Below are 20,283 nucleotides of genomic sequence, written 5' to 3'. Positions count from 1 at the left end.
GACTGAAGGTGCAGCTGAACGTGTCTCTGAATTGTTAATGTGTGGAGTCTGTGAGGACTGGGATGTGTCAGGTCGGAGCATGTTAGATCCAGATGGTCAAAATAAACCGATGGGTACAGGGTGCACAGGTGGAGCAGACCAAGAAATGGGGCTGCTGTTCTGCACAAGAAGTGATGTCTGCTCCTGGGGCATAGCATTAGGAATTCACTTTTTCTTTTCTTTCCCTGCCCCACCCCACATCAGATCACCACAGAATGGTTCAAAGCATTTTAGTCTCAAATAATGATCCTTAGCGCTTACATAGCACTTTGCATGTTCTGGGCGTTTTACAGAAGTTACGTTGTTAAATCCACACAACAGCCCTTTGAGGGTGGAAAAAATAATTATCTGTGTCAGGCCGCACCTTTTGGGATGTGCCAATACAAGTGAATTTGGAGGCTTCGGCCCTGGGAATGCCGGGACGACGTGGCTCTGTGGGGAAGGAGGACCTGTGCCTGCTGTGCAAAGGAGGAAACTTTAAAAATGAGGGAAACGGGTTTCCTGCAGTGCAGGTGAGGGTGGAGCACTGGTGAGGTGTGCATGGGTGCTGCTTGGTTGCAGGGGAGACTTCTCCAGAGGAAGGTGACCTCCCAGGTAGAGCAGCTACATGAAGAGAACGAAGAGGTGTGCTTGCGTTATGTGGGCCGTAGGAAGCAGCTGGAAAGTAAGAGGACAAAATGAGGGTGCTTTCCCATGTTTAAGGAGGCCAAGAGCCGAATCCAGAAACAGGCGATAACGGAACTGATTTAGGGCTGCAAAGAACTTTGTGATTAAAAGTTTGTTCAGAAGTTTGATGAAGGGCAAGATGCTGCTCCTGCCCTCGATGAGAGAGTCATGGGAAGGCTGCCCAGACCTGGCTGCTGCTGTTCTTGATCGGTCTGAGAGCATTAGAAAACTGCTGAACGAATTCTCATTTATTTATTTATTTATTGAACAGTTAAATTGCTTCTACTTGAAAGACAAATCCTGGGTTTGCAGAGTTGCCAGTTTTTATAATGGCTCCTAACAGATGCTGCACACCCTGGGCTGGATTTCAAAGGCCATTGCTCTGAACAGGCGCTGCTGAACATGTACGGCCTTGTTCGCTGCCACGCAGCACCGCGCCTGGGCAAAGGTGAAGCTAAATATATGACACTGACTGGTGTCAAACCTTCCAGGGCTGGTGGGGTTTACAGCTGCCTTTCAATTTAGGGTAAGTTTAAAAAGCAATTTCGGTCTTTTGGAAAAGCAAATAACTGTAACCATGGAAGCATCACACAAAAGTGGAGCAGGAGGCCCAAAGAGTGAACCTGGGACCTACCCTGGCAGGGGCCTGGGGAGGGCGGGTGGTGGGGAGAGCACAGGCTGGTGAGCTCTGCAAAAAAAATCCTTCAATCTCTCCCAGACCACATTTAGTGCTAGGAAAAAAAGAGTGTCTTAGGAAAAAAAAAAAAAACAAGCGTGTTCTGGTTTCAAGTTTATGGTCGCTGGTATTTATTTCAACATTTATTGAAGTTAGACCTATTTAGTGAGCAAAACCTTATCGCTTCATCTCATACCACAGATTTGTCCTTCTGTTGCTTTACTCTGTTCCCCGCATTCGTGTGCTATGCACCCTTTTTCCCCGCGTTGGAAGATGCCCGGTCCCTTTAAGCCTGCTGGAGCTGGGAAGTTCCTTCCTAAATTTCTTAATAAGTTAATCAAGCTGCTTTCTATGAAGCTCACAAAACATTCGATACTACTACAAAACATTCAAACTCTTAACTTTGTATTGATACCTGATGAAGCCGATGGATTTCACAAGAAAGGTGTTTAAAATCTTTCCTGTGGGTAATTATTCCAAGACTGAGAAAGCTGTTTGGAGCAGGTGGAGTATTAGATGTGTTTCTCTGTTCCTATAACATCAATACTTCTAAGTTATTTGGGAACATCGATAAAGCAGCTACAATTATATTTAGCACTTCCACACTGCTTTTATTTTCAGTGCATTGTGTAAACTTCTTTTGTTTCATCTTACCAATGAGGAACGCATTTGGTAAAGTTTTCTGTGCTCTTGTTTTTGTTATAGCTGCCTCATGGGGGGAAACCGGTCTTTCATAAACAGCTTTGTTCAGTCATGCTCTCATATACAAAGATGTGTGAATGCTCAGGCTGTAGATACTGCTGGTTATTTTGGTCGTACGCTGTCACGAATATGCAGCTGGGATGCTGAGAGATTGATTGCAGAAAATAGGATGCTTACTTAGGTCAGAGTTATGTTTGCATCACTGGAGACACTTAATCATGTCAGCTCCATGTATGTACTTGTATCCTTGCACAGTTTGGGTCTCTGTGTAGGGTATAAAATGTGTCACTTGGCTTAAACTAGGTTTGTGCTGGTCCCTGGTTAACCCTGTGGCTCTCAGAGTGGCTGCAGCTAATGGCAGTACAGACAAATTACAAACATGCCAGCATTTCAGCATGTCTGTCTGACCTTTCAGCAAGATCGTTAGTTTTTATGTTATTTTCTTGGGTTGGTTTTCCTGCTGCCGTAATTCAGCTGTAGGATGGCACATCACTAAGTTCTTTTTCTGTCTTTGATGGGCACGGCACTCGATGATGTCAGTGGAGATGACGTGTGTACGCTGAGAACAGGATCTATCCCAAATGTTCCCTAAGTCACAAGTTCCTTCCTTGGAAGTTTGCGTCAGGTTCTTTCATCACTCAAAATTCACTGTTTTGAAAATGTGAGGCAATTTCAGGCTTACTCGTCTATTGCAGTAGAGGAACAGCAGTGAGCCTGTCACTACTAGATTAAATAAAAGCTATTTATTGTGTTCTTTTTCTTGCATTCAAGTAGTAGGAGATTTCAGTGTCTAAAGATTGCAGGATCAGGCCTTTAGCAGCGGTTTGTGCAGATTTGATTTAAATAAAAAAAAAGAAACTGTCATATGCTATGGGGTTGGTACCTTTAGCCATAACCTAAGCCTGTTATTCCAAAAGAAAAGAAGAAACCAATAGCAACTCTAAAAAGAAAAAAAAAAAAGAAGGCAGTAGATTTAATTTAAGCTCTTAGCACTGGAGCAGTGAGGGGAGAAGATGTCCTGAAAGTGATGGCCTTCAAACCACCCTGGCAGGAAGCTTTCTTAAAAACATCAGCACCTGGGCAGTGTCCTCTAGGCTAGCAAACGTAGGTGATTTAGGATCAAAGGCAAAGTAAGTAGTAATGCTCTTCTCATCAAATCACCCTGTTATTTGGACTCTTCATTTTATACTGAGGATACCTCACTCTGTTCTTTTCTGCCAATCTAATCTATGTTCTGTGGCATTGAAACAACTCAGCTTTGAAGTAGTTCATCACAGGCAAGCATTTCAAAGTCCATATCAGAATCTTTTAAAATGAGCTCTTAATGGTACTCTTTTGCCAAATAGAGATGCTGGTGACTTGGCTATGGATGCATTGATATGAATAGTGAGGTTGATGTCAGTAGTTCTGTATTCCTTTTGTTTGTTTTCCCAGGCTGATGTTTTTGTGGGATGTGTGTGTCTGCTTATACACATCCTTTTGACATTATTTACTGTGGAGTCATGAGTCTGAAGGACACCATCAAGTGATACATCCAATGCATCAATCATAGGAAGCAAAAAAACCACAAAAACAGTGTTGTGCTTTGATTAAATTGAATAGCTCTGGGCTTCTTTAATCCCCTCTGAAATGCTTATTGATGGATAGGTTTTTAACTGTTTCACTGTTCTTGCTTCAGAGAGCGATCCTCTGTTGGTATAGGGGAAGGAGGTAAACAAAGATGTCTGTAGGGATTTTTCAGTCTCTGTGTCTTGATTATCCTGATCTGTTTGGACGGTTTGCTGTGGAAATAACGGCTGTGATGCGGTGAGCTCTTTTGGTTTTTGAGGAAACCAGCTTCAGTGGGTGTAGGGATCCTAAGGAATGAAAATGTATGAAAATTGACAACTCTACCTTTAACGTTAGTAACTTCAGTGTTTTATTTCTTACATTGTTTTTCCTTTTTTGCCTCAGTTTTTTCCATTGGTCAACTGAAATTGTTAAAAACCGCCTTAGATGATGACAGCTATCAGGGACTGGTCAGTGGTGTGGCAGCACTCTGTGCACGTTGAAGGTGCCCAGTGACAGCCTTACTCTGCCTTCTGCTGAAGCTGGTAGCTGTGCCCTCATTAGTTGAGTAGTGTTCCCTCCATTCTGAGCCCTTCTCAAAGCAGCTCCCTTAGATTTCTGTGAAATACAGAATTTAAGTTAGTAGTAGTCAATGCTATTAAAAGTATTGCATTAAGATACATGCACATCCTCAGCAAAGGTGTTTTTTTTTTCCCCACATCTTGAAAACAAGATTATTTTTTTAAACCGCTTTCTGGTTTTTTGTGCATTGGTATTTCATTTGTATTCTGCAAAACCCTTTTCTGCATGTAAGATATCTCAAGTCGGTTTGCGGCACTCCCTTTTCCTCAGTGCTGAACCTTCTTTGAGCAGAAGTAATCTTCAGTGCTGGATTTTGCAATGGTTTTTCGAACCATAAAAAAACCCCTGCTGGAATGCAGTTTGTAATCTCAAGCTTCCAGGAGTTAGGTAAGTCTACATCTATTCTGTTTTGGCACTATGACAGTGAATTTCCTCATAAGCATATTGCCTGTCGACAGAATTTTGTAGATAAAGCAAAATTGTCTTTAAAATTTACCAGCTTGTGCACAAATCTGTTTCTGTCTTTTACCAGAATTATGATATGAAAAAATAGTTACATTTATTGCTCATTCTGTGGCCATTACTTGTCATAAGGAGTGGAGTTGTGTGTGGATTGGATACAGCATCTGAATATTACCTTTCAAAACTAGACATCAACATTATTTTTATGATAGATAATGCTATTATAAATTACCAGTTATTTATTCCATAGTCTGTTACTGTTCTTTTATTTGACAAGAAATAGCTGTTACCCTCACATGACTCTTAAAGTATAGACCTGAAAGAACGGATGTGGAAGAGTTCTAAATCAAGTCCCCGCCTACTACCAGCAATCTCAGCTTATCATTTCATGTTTCAGCTTCTGAAATGTTCAGGCCTATCATCTTAAAACGTTTTTTATTTTGTTTTTGTCATTCTGTTATTCTCCTGCCCTGTATAGAAATGGCAAAAGCTGAATGTGATCCTGACTGATGCTTGGACATAATGCTTTGTATTTCCATGAATGGTAAACTGCTCCCAGTCAATCTGCTTCAGTCTGCTGGGGCTAAAATCCTCTTTTCAAGATAATTTGGCTTAGTATCGTATCACTGTAATGTGGTTCTGTATCCTAGGATGTGCTCATTATCCACCCTTGGGTGAAAGAGGACTCGTCCACCTTCTCACCTCCCAGCTTGCTTTCCCCTCATTTCTCTTCATAAAAGCGTAATTAAAATGTTCCCTCTATTCAGGAGTAATCTTAATTGTGTGCTTTATTCAGAGAAAAAGCTCCAAGAAGATGAAGAAGTATTGCATAGATGGTGGCTTGCAGCATCAGGCTGCAAAGTGGTGTCGCACGTATCGCTGCTGCCCTACTTACAAATGTCAGGTCAAAGGTTGGGGGCTCATGATTTAACTAAAAATAACTCCAAAGCTGTTATTTATACCTGAGAGAGAACTCAGCGTGGTGTTACTTGTGTTTTCTGGGGGTTTGTTTAATTCGGGGGGTTTTTTTTGTTATTTTGTTTTGTTTTTAATGCAGCCTGTTATCAAAATGTCATTTGGAATAAGCAGAGGTTGTATTTTAGACTGACCATTGCTTGTACCAAACTGTTAAAAATTATTCTCACCACATTTTATGCACTATCCAAGGTATTTAAATTCCGTTTTACTTGTTATTTTCTTTTCAGTGTGGCATTTTGTTTCTTTGAAGTTTAATGGCATAAAAGAGCCCTCTGCCGAGCTGTCACGGCTGCCTGGCAGGGCCTCCCCACCCTCCGTCTTGAAAAACTCAAGTGTTGTGCTGCCTGTGGTAGGACATCCGTGTGCCGAGCCTTCCCTGGGCTGCGGCAGTAACAACTCGTCCCTGCTGCCGTTGTGTTACGCTGTCTGTTCTCCTCCTCCTAATGTTGCTCCGAATGGGCGTTTTGTTGTGTTTTCCTTTCTCTCTGCCAAAAAGCAGAAAGAATAATGTGCTAGAGGATGGTCACTCCAGTGTGTTAAGGGGAAACAATGGACTAATGTACTTCTGGTGACAAGAGTGGCCCTGAGCGTGGATGGCACGCTGGCAGGGCGATGTGAGAGGACTCCGCTGCAGACAATGAGCGAGCCCTTTGTTTCTCATGATTGCCATAGCTGCTGCAAACACAAATGTTTGTTGCAGAAGAGGTGGCAGCAATGTTTTCAGCTCACACAGAGCCAGCCATATCTTCTCTAGGTGAATTTCTGAAAAGTGTATTACCGTATATGTACTTATACGGTAATATACTAATGGACCCCTTATTCCTGAGCAGATGAATGAGTGCTAAGGAGAAGGGCATGTCTTTGTATCTTATGACGTGGAGGAAGGAAACTCTAGGCTAATTAGCAACAGTATTCTTAAGGAGAAATTATTTCAACCTCATTTGAAGAGGCAACTGTTTCCTGCTGCTCCTGGGCTCCTGAGGGGACTGCGAAACCAGCGGGCACTTTCCGTGCCCTTCGGGAATGTGACAATTAGAATGAGACGCCTTTATTTTGATGTTCCTCCCTTGGTGACAGAGTTAGTTTTTTTGTTGACAGTTTTGTCAGAAGTCTGTGTACTGAGATTGCATTACTTTGTTTTCTGAAAGCCTTCTGTACTTTGGGAACTAAGCTGAAAATAAGCTTAATCATCAGAGGATGCATTTCATGGGACTTGAGCTTCATGAGTCTTTGTATATTTAATGATATTTAATACAGGAAACAGAGCTGATGGTGTACAAATGAGAAGCTTGTTATGTCTTTGTCCATCTCCTGTGTTAGGCATCTCCTGAAATCAGACCAGAAGTTTTGTATTTTATAATACTATGGTTGGGTTGTTTTTTTTTTTCCTGTGTGAAAAGAGCACAGAAGGAATAAAAGAGAGAGTATTGCCAGTCCTATGAATAAATTATTATCTGTTTTTGACTCGCTGCAGGAACTGTCTGTGTGAGGAAAATTGTTTATCAGTTGTCCCATTTAAGTCTAGATGTTTTGCCTTTGGTTGGGCTTCTCCCATGTCCTGCTGCTCTTTTTGAACATCAGCATCCGTAAAACTTATGCCACTTCCTGACCTGCAGAGCTACAGGCTGTCCCTCGTACCTGTCTAGCGCTGGTGGGCTCTGGGAGGGGGATTGTGGAAGAAGCAAGAGTGTTTCTTCTTCCTTTCCCAGCTTGAAATCTTCCTCACTACTGCAAGCCATCCCGGGAACCGCAGACCTTGCTCAGGAGCGTGCATAGCCGGCTTGATGGTCCCTGTAATGAGAGGTCTCATTGGCGGATGTTTTCATTACCCTGTGGCCACGACTGGCAGCTCTGGCAGCCCAATCTGCGTAACGCGGACTGCGCACAGCCTGCTGTCGAGCTGAACGGTTACACTTTCCCACAGCTCTCCCACCGAGACGGGCAGCTTGGTGTATGTGACCGTGTGAACCATGCTGTAGTCATTCGCACCTGTCGGATGTGTTAAATGGCAGTTGAGACACAAAATGAGGTTGCTTTGATCTTCTTAACACTTTCTTATTAATTAAATCAACAGCCAGCCATTTCAAGTAATTTCCTTTTACCGAAATGTGGAAAATCTGCTTCAGCCAATGCCTTTCTTCAGTTAAACGAATCCCACCTTGGCTCTCCCGGAGATGCGTGGCGTCACCAGCGGCTCCTCTAGCCTGCGTCGCTGTGCAACACGGGGTCGATGCTGGAGCTGTGCTCTTATCTGTGGGCTTGGGGATGTTTCTGAAGATAGGTATTAGCGTGAGAGTAACAACGTGATCTGTAATTTAGCCTCATAATTTCAGCAGCAGCTTTTTTTTTTTTTTTGACCATCTCAGACATAGAACCCCAGACCTCCTGGAGGACCTTTAGGCTACAGAAACGACAAATATATTTTCCACGCATATTTCTTCACTCCCACTGCATGGCATTTGCTGGTGGCCTCAGCAGGCGTTTGGAGGCCTTGCAGATTGTATGTGTGTTGCCTGAACGTGCGCGTGCCCAAAATTTCGTTCACAGTTACTGTGCTGTAGTGCAGCCTGGTCTGGGGCTTGGTCATACTTTCTGTGTTCCAGCTCTGAAAATCTTTAGGGTAAAATTTTATTCCTTCTTTCTCCGCTTTCCAGTATGCAAGATAGAGTTAAGCTCACCCAGCTCGTAGGAATATTTTGAAATATCATTAATTTTACTTATATTACTTTGGAAATACAAAATACTGTATAAAGGATGTATGGTCTTTATTTTAAAATATTCAGACTGTATAAATGGTAATTTTTAACGCTGTTATTTTGTAGTGTGTTTATTGGTCATACAGTTGGGGTTTGTGGATAGACCCATCTTGGAGATGAAAGAAAATTTTTTTAGTAGCAAATGGAAAGAATTTTTTTTAAATTAGGAGACATTACTTCACAGCAAAGGGCTAGTCTTCACTCCAGAGCTGCCATTTGTGTCCTGAACAGCCCTGCTTGAATTTTTCAGATTCAGAACAATTCTGGGAAAAGCTGGTGATTAGATCCGAAGGACGAAAAGTTTCTGTTGCTGACTCTGCTGTTGATTTCTCTATCTGTAAGATGGCATTAATGATCTTTACTAATGAGCACTGATAATCTAGTGGAGCACTCTACCAGAGACTCTGGGTAGAAGTAGCTGCAGAAGCACATAGTGAATAGTGGTAATGGGTACTTCGCTGTAGCCAGGTTCTCTAGAGCAGCTCTGCTGGCTGGCTGGACTGTGGCGGCAGCATCAGTCCTGGTCGCAGGCATTCCAGTCAGCCATCCAGGCAGCTTGGTCACTAACAGCCTTGTTTCTGCCACATGCATTTACGTTACTGCTGTATCGCTAACATGTATGGTGGAAGGGTTGTTGCCAAGTTGGGGACACAAAAAATAAGTGTCCTTGGGAGAACAGCTGGTAATTAACATGTCTTTGTGTTTCAGAGATGAGCGAAATCAGTCAATCATTGTCAGTGGGGAATCGGGAGCCGGAAAGACCGTCTCTGCGAAGTATGCCATGAGGTACTTTGCCACGGTCAGTGGATCTGCCAGTGAGGCGAATGTTGAGGAGAAAGTCTTGGCCTCCAACCCCATCATGGAGGTAAGAGAGCTACTGCACTAACTCCCACCCTCCAGCTGGGGTTATGTTATTCTGGGGCTAACATAAGCATTTGGTAGACAGAACAGTCCATACTTTTTTTTAAGGATCAAAGAACCTAGAATAAATGTATTTTAATTTTTTTTTTTTTAAAATCCATAGGCATAATTTTAGGCATAATTTTGTGTAGTATTTATGAAAGATTGAGAGAAGATGGGAGGTGATGTTTCCACATTGTTAATGTATTTCACATAACAAAGTAATCTTTATATGCTTTAAATCTATTCAGCTTTACAACACTGGTAGTTCCCAGACTGCTGGCCAAATGCAGGTGCAGAAGAGTGGTTTTGTGTGTGAAATTCCAAAGAGAATGAAAATTCCTGGTCTTACGCACTGAACATGACATTCACACAGTTGGGGCAGGTGGATTATACTTTGAAGTGAGGAGAGTTGTTGAGTAAAGCAGATGTTCACTTGTAGGAAATGTGATTAGGGAAGATAGAAGGCAGAGTTACTTAACATGCACACAGTTTCTTTCAGAGGGGAAAAACATGACAAAAGTTGTCATTTTGCTATAACTAGCTCAGAGTAATGTTTCAGTTCTGAAAATTTGTGTAACTGTCTGTTGTCAAGTCCTGAAGCCATTGGCTTCAGAGAGTAGGTGCTGGCAATAGACTGTGAGATAACTTGTACAGTTCACTCCTACTTCAGGATCTCTGTTCTACGGGAAGCTCAGGAGGCACTTTAGTTCTGATGCTGTGGCCAAGCAGGAAACATTTCTTAGGGTCATCTGAATTGCTTTTTGTGTCTTTGCCTTTGTGTAGATTCGAGTTGTAGCTGAAGTTAAGGAACTACATTAAGAAAAGATTCACAAGAGAGAAACAGTCTTGGGGGAATTCCTTGAGAGAAGTAGCTCTGTCCATAGGCACTCACATGCCTATGGACAACCTAAAAAAATGCTTAGGACAACTGATGCCTTTGTAGATGCTTAGCAGCTCTATGCAATTAGTGGATAGACGTGAGTAAATGGAGTCCATACAGTGACGTGTGCAATGCCAAATGCTGCCATTGTTTTCTTTCTCAGGTACTTTTAAAAATGAGCTACATTTTATTCCTCCTTTCCTCCTAGCGTGAGGAGTTCATGACACTCAAACTGTAGCTGCCCCGTCACAGTTGTGTGTGTTCTGTCACGAGGTAATTGTGCCTGGTTTGTGGTGCTGTGTGGTGTTTTGAAACTGTTTTGTGGGATAAAACAAGCTGTGCCATGATTAGCAGTGGGCCCTGCTGCTGTGGGATCCAGATGTCCAGCTGTGGGAGGAAGGCAGGGGAGTGAAGCCTTGCCTTGAGCTGCACCTACCCCTGTGGGAGCAGCCTGGGCCCTGGGGAGCAACGGCAGTTTTGCAGGTGTGAGCTAATCCCAGTGTACTCCTTTCCCTGCTCCAATGTTTGCAGTACATGTCGTACCATCCTTTGGTGCGTGGCTAACAGGACCAGGGGTGCCGAATGCCACTTCTCCCTTCCTCTGCGTGCCATGGAAGTGGTACCAGGGGCCAGGGAGGCGGCTGCGTCTTCACAGGTGTGTTAAGAGGCTCTACGGGACGGGTTTGCATTTTGCTGTTTGCTTGCTGGGTGAAATACAAACTATCTACAGCTTTCTCTGGGCCACTTCTTTTGTTTGATCTCAAAGCCTAAACCAAACATCCTTCTCTCTCACCCCTCGGACCCCACCTCCCAATCAGTGGCCATCAGCTCTCCACTAATTCTCTGATTTAATTTCCAAAGCAAGGAAATTTAAATTGAGGACTAGAAATGAACTTTCCATCCATACCTTTTTTATCCACTAAAAAACAATGATGGTGCTTTATTTTATTTTCTAAGGATAACAACAATTTCATGAACCTGGATAAATCTAAAATTTTACTTGCTTTAAATGTTGTTATAATTGGATGAAAGCTATCCTTTTAACTTCAAACACTTGAACTTTAAATAAGCTTTAAGAGTGCATGTTGTGAAATCTAGTGTTGAGACAGACTCTAGGATAGCAAGATTAATGTTTCAAACTCTTCAGTTGATAAATCAGCAGGAACACAAATTAACCCATGTAGATTAGGAAGAAAATGAGTAATTCATTTTCGAAATAGGAAACGCAGAATTTGCTAAGTTGTTTGTAAAATCTTAGGAGAAGACAGTAATTTTGTTTTTAAATTTCTATTTGGACAACCTGAATTTCAGCATTTTATGACCTACCATCATTAGTGTCAGAATTTCACACCATCTTTGCCTATTAACTGCTCTGTTATATCAACTGAGCGCTGTACACTTCTAGCAACTATTTGAATAATTAGGTTTGTAGTCAATAACTCTATACAATTTTGCTGTTGTAAGTGTAGAAAGTCAAGACTTAAACCACATCTCTGTATGCAATTTCCTGCCTCTCTTTCTTTCGTACCCTGTACAGCTATGCAAATTGTACAGCTTAGTATGTACTCTGCTAAGCAATCTTATAATACCAAAGACTTCCTTAACTGTTTTTATAAGTAATGCTTTTCAAAGTAATAATTGGTTTCTGAAAATATTGTAATATTATATTACTAGCACCACCAACAAAATAATCACAGTAGCGATAATTTTAAAACACAACAAATGCAGTTTGAGTAAGTTTAGTCTGAAGGAATTCAGTATTTCTTTGATTGCAGAGATGTAATTTGTTCTTACATCCTTTACAGCAGCTGTTCATCTGGTATTCACTTAGACATCTGCGCAGTCAGGCGTGCGTGCTGCTGCTGCTGTAATGGGGTTCCTGAAGGTCTAATCCCCGTGCCGTACCCGGCTGGCCCTTACCGATTACTGGCCTTTTGTTTCCAGATTTGGAACACCAATACTCAGCATTGCTATTTGCTCTGACTTGTTTTCCTAGCTTTACTTCAGTACAGAGTTCCTCTGGATGGCTACGTCAGCTAGGAAACTAGGACATAGATACGGCTCTGTCCTTCGGTGATGGTATGCTTCAGCGTTAGTGTCGTGGTTGAACTACGACAGTTAGGTACTTGGTAATGTACACAGAGTGCTGCAGGATAAAGGGCAGTGTGCTGCATCTGAATTACTCCAAATGCATTCCTTTTGATAGGGAGAGATCTTTAGGATTTTTTTTTTTTTTTTTTGCTATATGATGTCTAGAACATGATCTGATTGAGAAGATAAAATGCTTTTCTTTGAAGTTCAGCATGTTGTAGTTTGTGTGCCTTGAATTCTGATCAATCCAGCTGGTACCTGTCACGAGGTGCCTCCTAATCCTGATTTGGGGTAAGGCACAGGTGCACCAAGACCATTTAGCAACCACAGTCAGCATTTGCCCTGGGCATCCCAGAACCATGGACTATAGAGGAAATACATTGAATATTGTTTGTTGTGTATGAAGCTGTATTGAATTGGTCTCGCAACGTTAGGCACGTAGGGCAGCACTGAAGACTCTCTGAGTCAGTAACCAAGCTGAAGGGATTCAGTACCAGGTGAATGACATGAGTCTGTAGGTGTTAATTTTTAGATTATATTTAGGCACTCAGTAAATATTTTATAATTATATGTTTGCAGAAGTAGTTTGGAAATGTGGTTGGTTTTCGAGTAATAAATAATAATAAACTGTTAGCCAGACAGGACACAGGGGCTGTTTGCTGGACTATGGGTTTATGCTAGGTACACTTACAGAGGTTGCAAGTACTATACATATATCTGTACACCTACATACATGAATATATACAGTGTGAAATAATCGTTGAGTTTTATGAAGTCCTTAGAAGAAATGTGGGTGTATGTGAGCATTCTGTTAGACTCTTGAATTCCTTTTAAAAGACGTCAGAGAGCAATAAAGGATTTTTAGCTAGAAGATTGGACTATGTGAAAGTGAAATCATTGCTAGGAAAATCAGCTCCAGATCTTAAGTCAATGAAATAACTGTATTTTGCTATAACTGGCTGATGAGTCAAAGATCTTTCTTTATTAAATTCTTGATTATTTTGAAACGATGACAAAATTAATGTTTTTAACTGTTTATGAGCCATATACACGATTGAATAGATTTGATAATTTCTAGAAGCTGTTTAACCTTTACAATATTCCATTTTTTCAGTCTATTGGAAATGCCAAAACTACAAGGAATGACAACAGCAGTCGCTTTGGGAAATACATTGAAATTGGTTTTGATAAGAGATATCGAATCATTGGTGCTAACATGAGAACTTACCTCTTGGAAAAATCAAGAGTAGTGTTTCAGGTAATACTGATGCAATCTTCTTATTCTATATTTGTGTGACTATGCTAAAAAAAATTATCTTAGGCATCTCTCCTAAGAGATGGCTGTAATGGTGTAATGTAGCACATGTAGGGAGGGGGGAGAGAAGAAAACCAAGTGAACCCTTCATTAGATGAATTATTTGTCATTTTAAAATGTGTATTAAAAAGGCTGTGTATTTAAACATGAAATACCTTCAGTGCGCTACTAGATGTGAGTTTTTGCTTACTGTAGTATCATAGAATAGGGCTTCAAAACCTGGCAGAATCCTCTCGTGCTCAAGAAGAGCGCTCTGTTGTGGTTTGTAAAGCTGCCGTCTTAGCTCACTTTCAATCTCTTGTTAAAAACCCACTGCTGTCGCAATAATTATGAATGAATTTTGATCGCTGTTATTTAGGCAAATCAGAATATATCATTTCATCCCTCTTGAACTCTTCATTTTGGAATTTCGTATTTGAACCGGTCCGCAACCTTTTTGTCTCCCACACTTCCTCTCCATCTTTGCCTACCCCATAGTCTAGAGCTGAGTAAAAATGGACTTACCCTTGACTGGCTGCCTAAAGGTATAAAACAATTAAGTACAGTTTGCATTGTGTGGGAGTGTTACATGCGGTACTGTTGTGTATTTTAAAAATAAGAGATACATCTTGCACATGGTTTAGCTGAAAGTCTTTTTCTGGGTTTGGTTTTGTTTTGTTTTGAAGTTATGAAATTTAGAGCACTTAAGTTCAGAATTATGGTGTTGGTCATGAGTCATAACCTTCTGAGCTGTGTTTGCCCTTCATTTTAAAATTCCAGTTTTGCCTTGGCAAGAAAGATACTCCCTTCACCAGCTTATTATAAATGCTGAGGCAAATAGTGTTAGTTATTTTTGGAAAATGAAAAGCTTTTAAGTATGATCATTTCACCCACCCATAGAATCCTGATCTATATTTAATAATAATCCACAGTTCTGAAAAGTGAAATCATACGGTTTTTTTTTTAAGTGAAAATGTCTACGTGCTTCTTGCTGTTGAAGATGGATTAAACTAATCAAGAAGGAAATGATAGATGCTGATTTGTCTTTCCTTTTTCCATGTGGCTTCTATGCTCTTAACGTAATGCTAGAGAAAGCATTAAACGTAGTAGTTCTTTTCTACGCTTGGATGTTTCTGACACTTGTCAAGTTGTGAAAAATAATCAATTCCTTCCTTTTTAAAGGCAGAAGAGGAGAGAAATTACCACATCTTTTACCAACTATGTGCCTCTGCAGCATTACCTGAGTTTAAAACTCTACGATTAGGTATGAAATTCACATTCATTGTGTTGTGCAATTGCAGGTATGAGGCAGCATCTCTGAGCTTTTTGAGCCGTAAAACCCAAAGAAGAGTTGCTGACTTTTAAATTCTAAACTTTTAAACTTTCAAGTACTAAAATATATTGACAATAACTAAAATGGCAGATCTCAGACTGTGTTTTTTAGATAAAACGAAAGTAACAGATTTGTTTACTCAGCACACTCTAATACACTGCAGTTGTAATCGCTAGGACTTGCTGTGTCCTGGATTCCAGAGTAGCTTTCCAGTGGTGAGGACGAAATTCTCTTCTCTTGGTCCTTTAAAACCTTTTTTTTTCCATGGCTCTAGCTATTAGAGAATCTTAACATTTCTGATGTAAACACCTGAAAAGCTTATTTGGCGTCTGCATACTTTCTCTTGGGCTGTTACCAACAATTACTTTACCATCTCTGATGACCTGGTGATCACAAAACTGATAAGTGAATGCTTTCGTTTTACAAACTAAAATGTTGATAAAGGAAAGGTTTCTTATTTAACAGGAACTGGTACTTTGGAAAATAAAGGCATTATGATGACCTTGGGGCAGGCAATCAACTCATCGTTTTTGAAATTCAATATAAATTTCAGTGCTTCATTTCTGTTTTAAAAGTTAGCTTCATAGTGAGAAAACTACACAGCCTGTCAGTGCTGGTTTCTGAAATACCGTTCTGGTTTTAAAGTGTTTCTCTGCTCTTCTGCACTGTCCTGGCACATTTAGGATTCACATCTGCTGACACAGGAAAGACAGGAACTGATGTAATTATAAAGAAGCCATTTAGCAGACTCCTCTTTCAGCGTTCTTGAAACCTTAGCAGATCAGAAGAAAAGGAGTCTTGTTACTGCAGCTGGAAGTGTGGCCACTGAAACTGTAGGAATTTACAGAGTACCCAGGAGAGCTACTGCGCTCCCAGTGAAGCCCAGTGCTGCCCCTAGACTGATATGAAGCTACCAGTTCTCCAACCATGACTTCTCAGTCAGAATGGATCATAGATACTCGTAAGACTAAACCAGACCATAGCTTAAAAACAAACCAAAAAATGGGCAAAATAGAATTTTAAATTTTTTTTAAATATCCTGGTGCAACAATATCTGCCACATAATTCCAAAGTGCTGCTGCTATCAACTCTGCATACTTGGGTGGTTGGCTCAGACTTGGAGAATAATTGCTTCCAAAGTGATTCTTCCACAGGTGTGAAAGTCTGAACCAAGGTTAAGTAGAGAATATGCTTCAGGGCCTATTGTAGGAACCAAGTAGCTTAAGAATACTTATTTGCATTGTTACATCTTGAAAAAAAATATTCTCCACAATAATGGGTACTATGAGCCAGAAGGCAAAGATATACTGACATATTTCAAATCGTGGATTCTGCCAAGAGCAACCTAATCATAATACAGCTTTACAGATGTCCTGTGAGTTTCTCCATCAGTGTGTGTGAAAGATTTGTTTTTTGTCTTACAGGGAACGCAAATTACTTCCATTATACAAAGCAAGGTGGAAGCCCTGTGATTGACGGTGTCGATGATGCTAAGGAAATGGTAAACACCAGGCAGGCCTGCACTTTGCTAGGTAATTTGTAAAACACAGTCATATCCCAAATGCGATACACTAGCAAGCATTTTCTACATTGTTTGTGTATATTTTCTTCATACTCTGTTGTGTTTTAAAACAGGAGAGTTTGGTAAGCTTTTTGACTGGGATACTTCTCTTGCATTAAGAAGGTATTTAAATTGAGGTGGAATCACATATCTAGTGTAGGAGGAGCAAGCATTGTATCAACAGAAATGGTGGATTCCCTTGGTGTAGCACATACATGGAGGTCACTGGCAAAGCACTTTGAAACAGCAAATTAAATAGTTTGTTTTGATGGATTTTTTTTGCATCTGATTGTAAAATGTTTTCAATAGACGTGGAGCCAAGTGGTACTGTCAAATGCCAAAGTCTGTGAAAAAAACATATAGTGGTCACCATTTTTCTCTTCTTAATAAAATTTTTCATCAACTGCAGGTCATGGTTCTTTATTTCTCTCTCTATTCAAAACATTTTATTAATCATTTTTCAGGGATTAGTGATTCCTACCAGATGGGAATTTTTCGAATCCTTGCTGGCATCCTTCACTTGGGCAATGTGGAGTTTGCATCCCGGGATTCTGACAGCTGCACTATTCCTGTGAGTAGTTGATGAGCTGAAGGCCATGGTTTCTACTCTTGACGGTTCTGCCTGCTGCTTGTTTGTAGGGACCACTTCTGAAAGAGAGTAACAATATAAAACTGCAAGCAACGTGTGTTTCTAATTTGTTAACATTTTCACAGTTCTTTTTGCAGTTGAATTCAACTCATCTCAGTTTAAAGGCTTTAGACAGTGCTCTCTGTATTATAACAGTGGCTGCCTGAATTTCGTTTCAAAACTGTAATTGATCTGTCCTAGAAAAGTCTACCAGACAGACTAGCTTTGAAGTGCTGGGCAGGTGTCTAGATCTTTATGCTCCTATATGAATACATTCCCTGCCCACAGTAAATGCTTTGCAGGATGTTTTTTTTTTTCTGTTAAATGCCAAAATGGCCTAAATGATTGCAAAGCAAATGCTTTGCCAAGTCCTCTGGGATGTCTAGACAAGAGCACAGGATATACAGATATGATTTGTGCAACTTATCTAAGTGTCCTGGTTTTATCAGTCCTTTTTTACCTTTGTTGGAGATCAGCAGTGCAAACTGCATAGTCTGATCTGAAAAAACCTCCTCATTCAGTGAGGACCGAGGCGTCCTACTGAAGTCCATATTCTGGAGATGAGAAACAAAAAAGATCTGTCTTGTCACTCTTCTCTTCCTTGGATTCACAAGTGACCAGTTTCTCCCTTCCTTGAGTGTCTACGGCTGAACTACACAGCCTTCATCTTTCTCTCTCTTCAAATAGTAGCAGTAGTTGCAGGAGTTTTTTTTTTCTCTTTTTAATATCAGTTGCTTTCTCAAGAATCTGCAGCAGCGGTTTCTGGAGCTGAGACATCAGGTCCTTCATCGGGCTACAGACAATCAGCGTGCCTGGTCTGACACCATCTGTTCGTGGGATCTAATGGATAGCTGCTGAGAGACCACAGCAGCAGTCTGGCTGTTTGATGTGTGTTTAAAAGGTTTTCGCTAAAAGAAAGTGTCATTTAATGATCACATGCAAAAAGCTGATGAGCCCCAGGACATGACGAGCTAGGTTATGTTGTAATGGGTATCATCTCCAATGCAGGAATCATAGAATCATAGAATGGTTAGGGTTGAAAGGGAACTTCAAAGGTCATCTAGTCCAATCCCCCTGCAAGGAGCAGGGACATCCCTGACTAGATCAGGTTGCTCAGAGCCTCATCCAGCCTGGCCTTGAACGTTTCCAGGGATGGGGCCTCCACCACCACTCTGGGCAACCTGTTCCAGTGTTCTATAACTCGCATCATAAAAAATTTTTTCCTAATTTCTAATCTAAATCTACCCCCCTCTATTTTAAAACCATTACCTCTCGTCCTATTGCAACAGGCCCTACTAAACAGCCTTTCCCCATCTTTCTTGTAGGCCCCCTTGAGGTACTGGAAGACCGCTATCAGGTCTCCCCAGAGCCTCCTCTTCTCCAGCCCCAACTCTCTCAGCCTGTCCTCATAAGAGAGGTGCTCCAGCCCTTTTATCATCTTCGTGGCCCTCCTCTGGACCTTCTCCAACTGGTCCATGTCCTTCTTGTGTTGGGGGCTCCAGAACTGGACGCAGTACTCCAGGTGGGGTCTCACCAGGGCAGAGTAGAGGGGGAGAATCACCTCCCTCGACCTGCTGGCCACGCTTCTCTTGATGCAGCCCAGGATGCGGTTGGCCTTCTGGGCCGCAAGGGCGCATTGCCTGCTCATGTTAAGCTTCTCGTCCACCAGCACTCCCAAGTCCTTCTCCTCAGGGCTGCTCTCAATCCATTCCCCGCCCAGCCTGTATTTGTGCCTGGGATTGCCATGACCCAGGTGCAGGACCTTGCACTTGGCCTGGTTGAACTTCATGAGGTTGGCACGGGCCCACTTCTCCAGCCTGTCAAGGTCCCTCTGGATGGCATCGCTCCCTTCCAGCGTGTCGACGGTACCACACAACTTGGTGTCGTCGGCGAACTTGCTGAGGGTGCACTCTATCCCACTGTCCATATCGCCGACAAAGATGTTGAACAGGGTCAGGCCCAGCACGGACCCCTGAGGGACGCCACTCGTGACCGGTCTCCACCTGGACATCGAGCCGTTGACCACCACTCTCTGAGTGTGGCCATCCAGCCAACTCCTTATCCACCGAGTGGTCCGTCCATCAAACCCATGTCTCTCTAGTTTAGAGAGAAGGATGTCATGCGGGACAGTGTCAAAAGCTTTGCACAAGTCCAGGTAGATGATGTCAGTTGCTCGTCCCTTGTCCACCGATGCCGTCACCCCGTCATAGAAGGCCACCAAACTGGTCAGGCATGATCTGCCCTTGGTGAAGCCATGTTGGCTGTCACCAACCACCTCCTTGCTCTCCATGTGCCTTAGCATGGTTTCCAGGAGAATCTGCTCCATGACCTTGCCAGGCACAGAGGTGAGGCTGACCGGCCTGTAGTTACCTGGGTCTTCCTTATTCCCCTTTTTAAAAATTGGGGTTATGTTCCCTCTCTTCCAGTCATCGGGGACCTCACCAGACCGCCACGACTTCTCAAATACGATAGCCAGTGGCTTGGCAACTTCATCCGCCAGTTCCCTCAGGACCCACGGATGGATCTCATCAGGTCCCATGGACTTGTGCACCTTTAGGTTCCTCAGATGATCCCGAACCTGCTCTTCGAGTACAATGGGCAGTTCTTCATTCTCGCAGTCCCTGCTTGCACCTTCTACAGCTTGGGTGGTGGGACAGGAACTCTTGTCGGTGAAGACTGAGGCAAAGAAGTCATTGAGAACCTCAGCCTTCTCCATGTCCTGGGTAACCAGGACACCAGTTCCCTTCTGGAGGGGGCCTACATTTTCCCTGGACTTTCTTTTGTCCCCTACGTACCTATAAAAGCTCTTCTTGTTGCATTTTATATCCCTGGCCAGATTCAGTTCTGCCAGGGCTTTGGCCTTCCGTACCTTATCCCTGGGCACTCACGCAGCCTCTTTGTAGTCCTCCCAGGCTACCTGTCCCCACTTCCACCCTCTATAGGCTTCCTTTTTCACTTTCAGTTGGTCCAGGAGCTCCTTGCTCATCCACGCTGGCCTCCTGGCCTTTTTGCCCGACTTGTTTTTCATTGGGATGCACCTCTGCTGAGCTTGGAGGAGGTGCTCCTTGAATATAGAACAACTTTCCTGGGCCCCTCTTCCCTCCAGGGCCGCCTCCCATGGCACTTGGCCCATCAGGTCCCTGAAGAGGCCGAAGTCCGCCTTCCTGAAGTCTAGGGCAGAGAG

The 20,283-nt window shown here is 42.3% G+C and overlaps 1 protein-coding gene across 1 annotated transcript in view; it reads left to right on the top strand.

Moving 5' to 3' along the window:
• The window catches only part of MYO5A (myosin VA), a 93,694-nt gene that overhangs the window by 20,870 nt on the left and 52,541 nt on the right, over nt 1-20,283 (top strand). The window contains exons 5-9 of the mRNA XM_086756939.1: nt 9,118-9,274; nt 13,398-13,541; nt 14,760-14,841; nt 16,335-16,442; nt 16,936-17,042. Of these exons, the coding sequence (XP_086613065.1) occupies nt 9,118-9,274; nt 13,398-13,541; nt 14,760-14,841; nt 16,335-16,442; nt 16,936-17,042 (598 nt within the window). The remainder of the gene's footprint in view (nt 1-9,117; nt 9,275-13,397; nt 13,542-14,759; nt 14,842-16,334; nt 16,443-16,935; nt 17,043-20,283) is intronic.

Source organism: Chlamydotis macqueenii, chromosome 12 (genome assembly GCF_036417535.1).
Source record: "Chlamydotis macqueenii isolate bChlMac1 chromosome 12, bChlMac1.mat, whole genome shotgun sequence".
NCBI lineage: Eukaryota > Metazoa > Chordata > Aves > Otidiformes > Otididae > Chlamydotis > Chlamydotis macqueenii.
The sequence above is the reverse complement of the archived record's forward strand: the minus strand, read 5'-3'. Positions and strand labels throughout refer to the sequence as shown.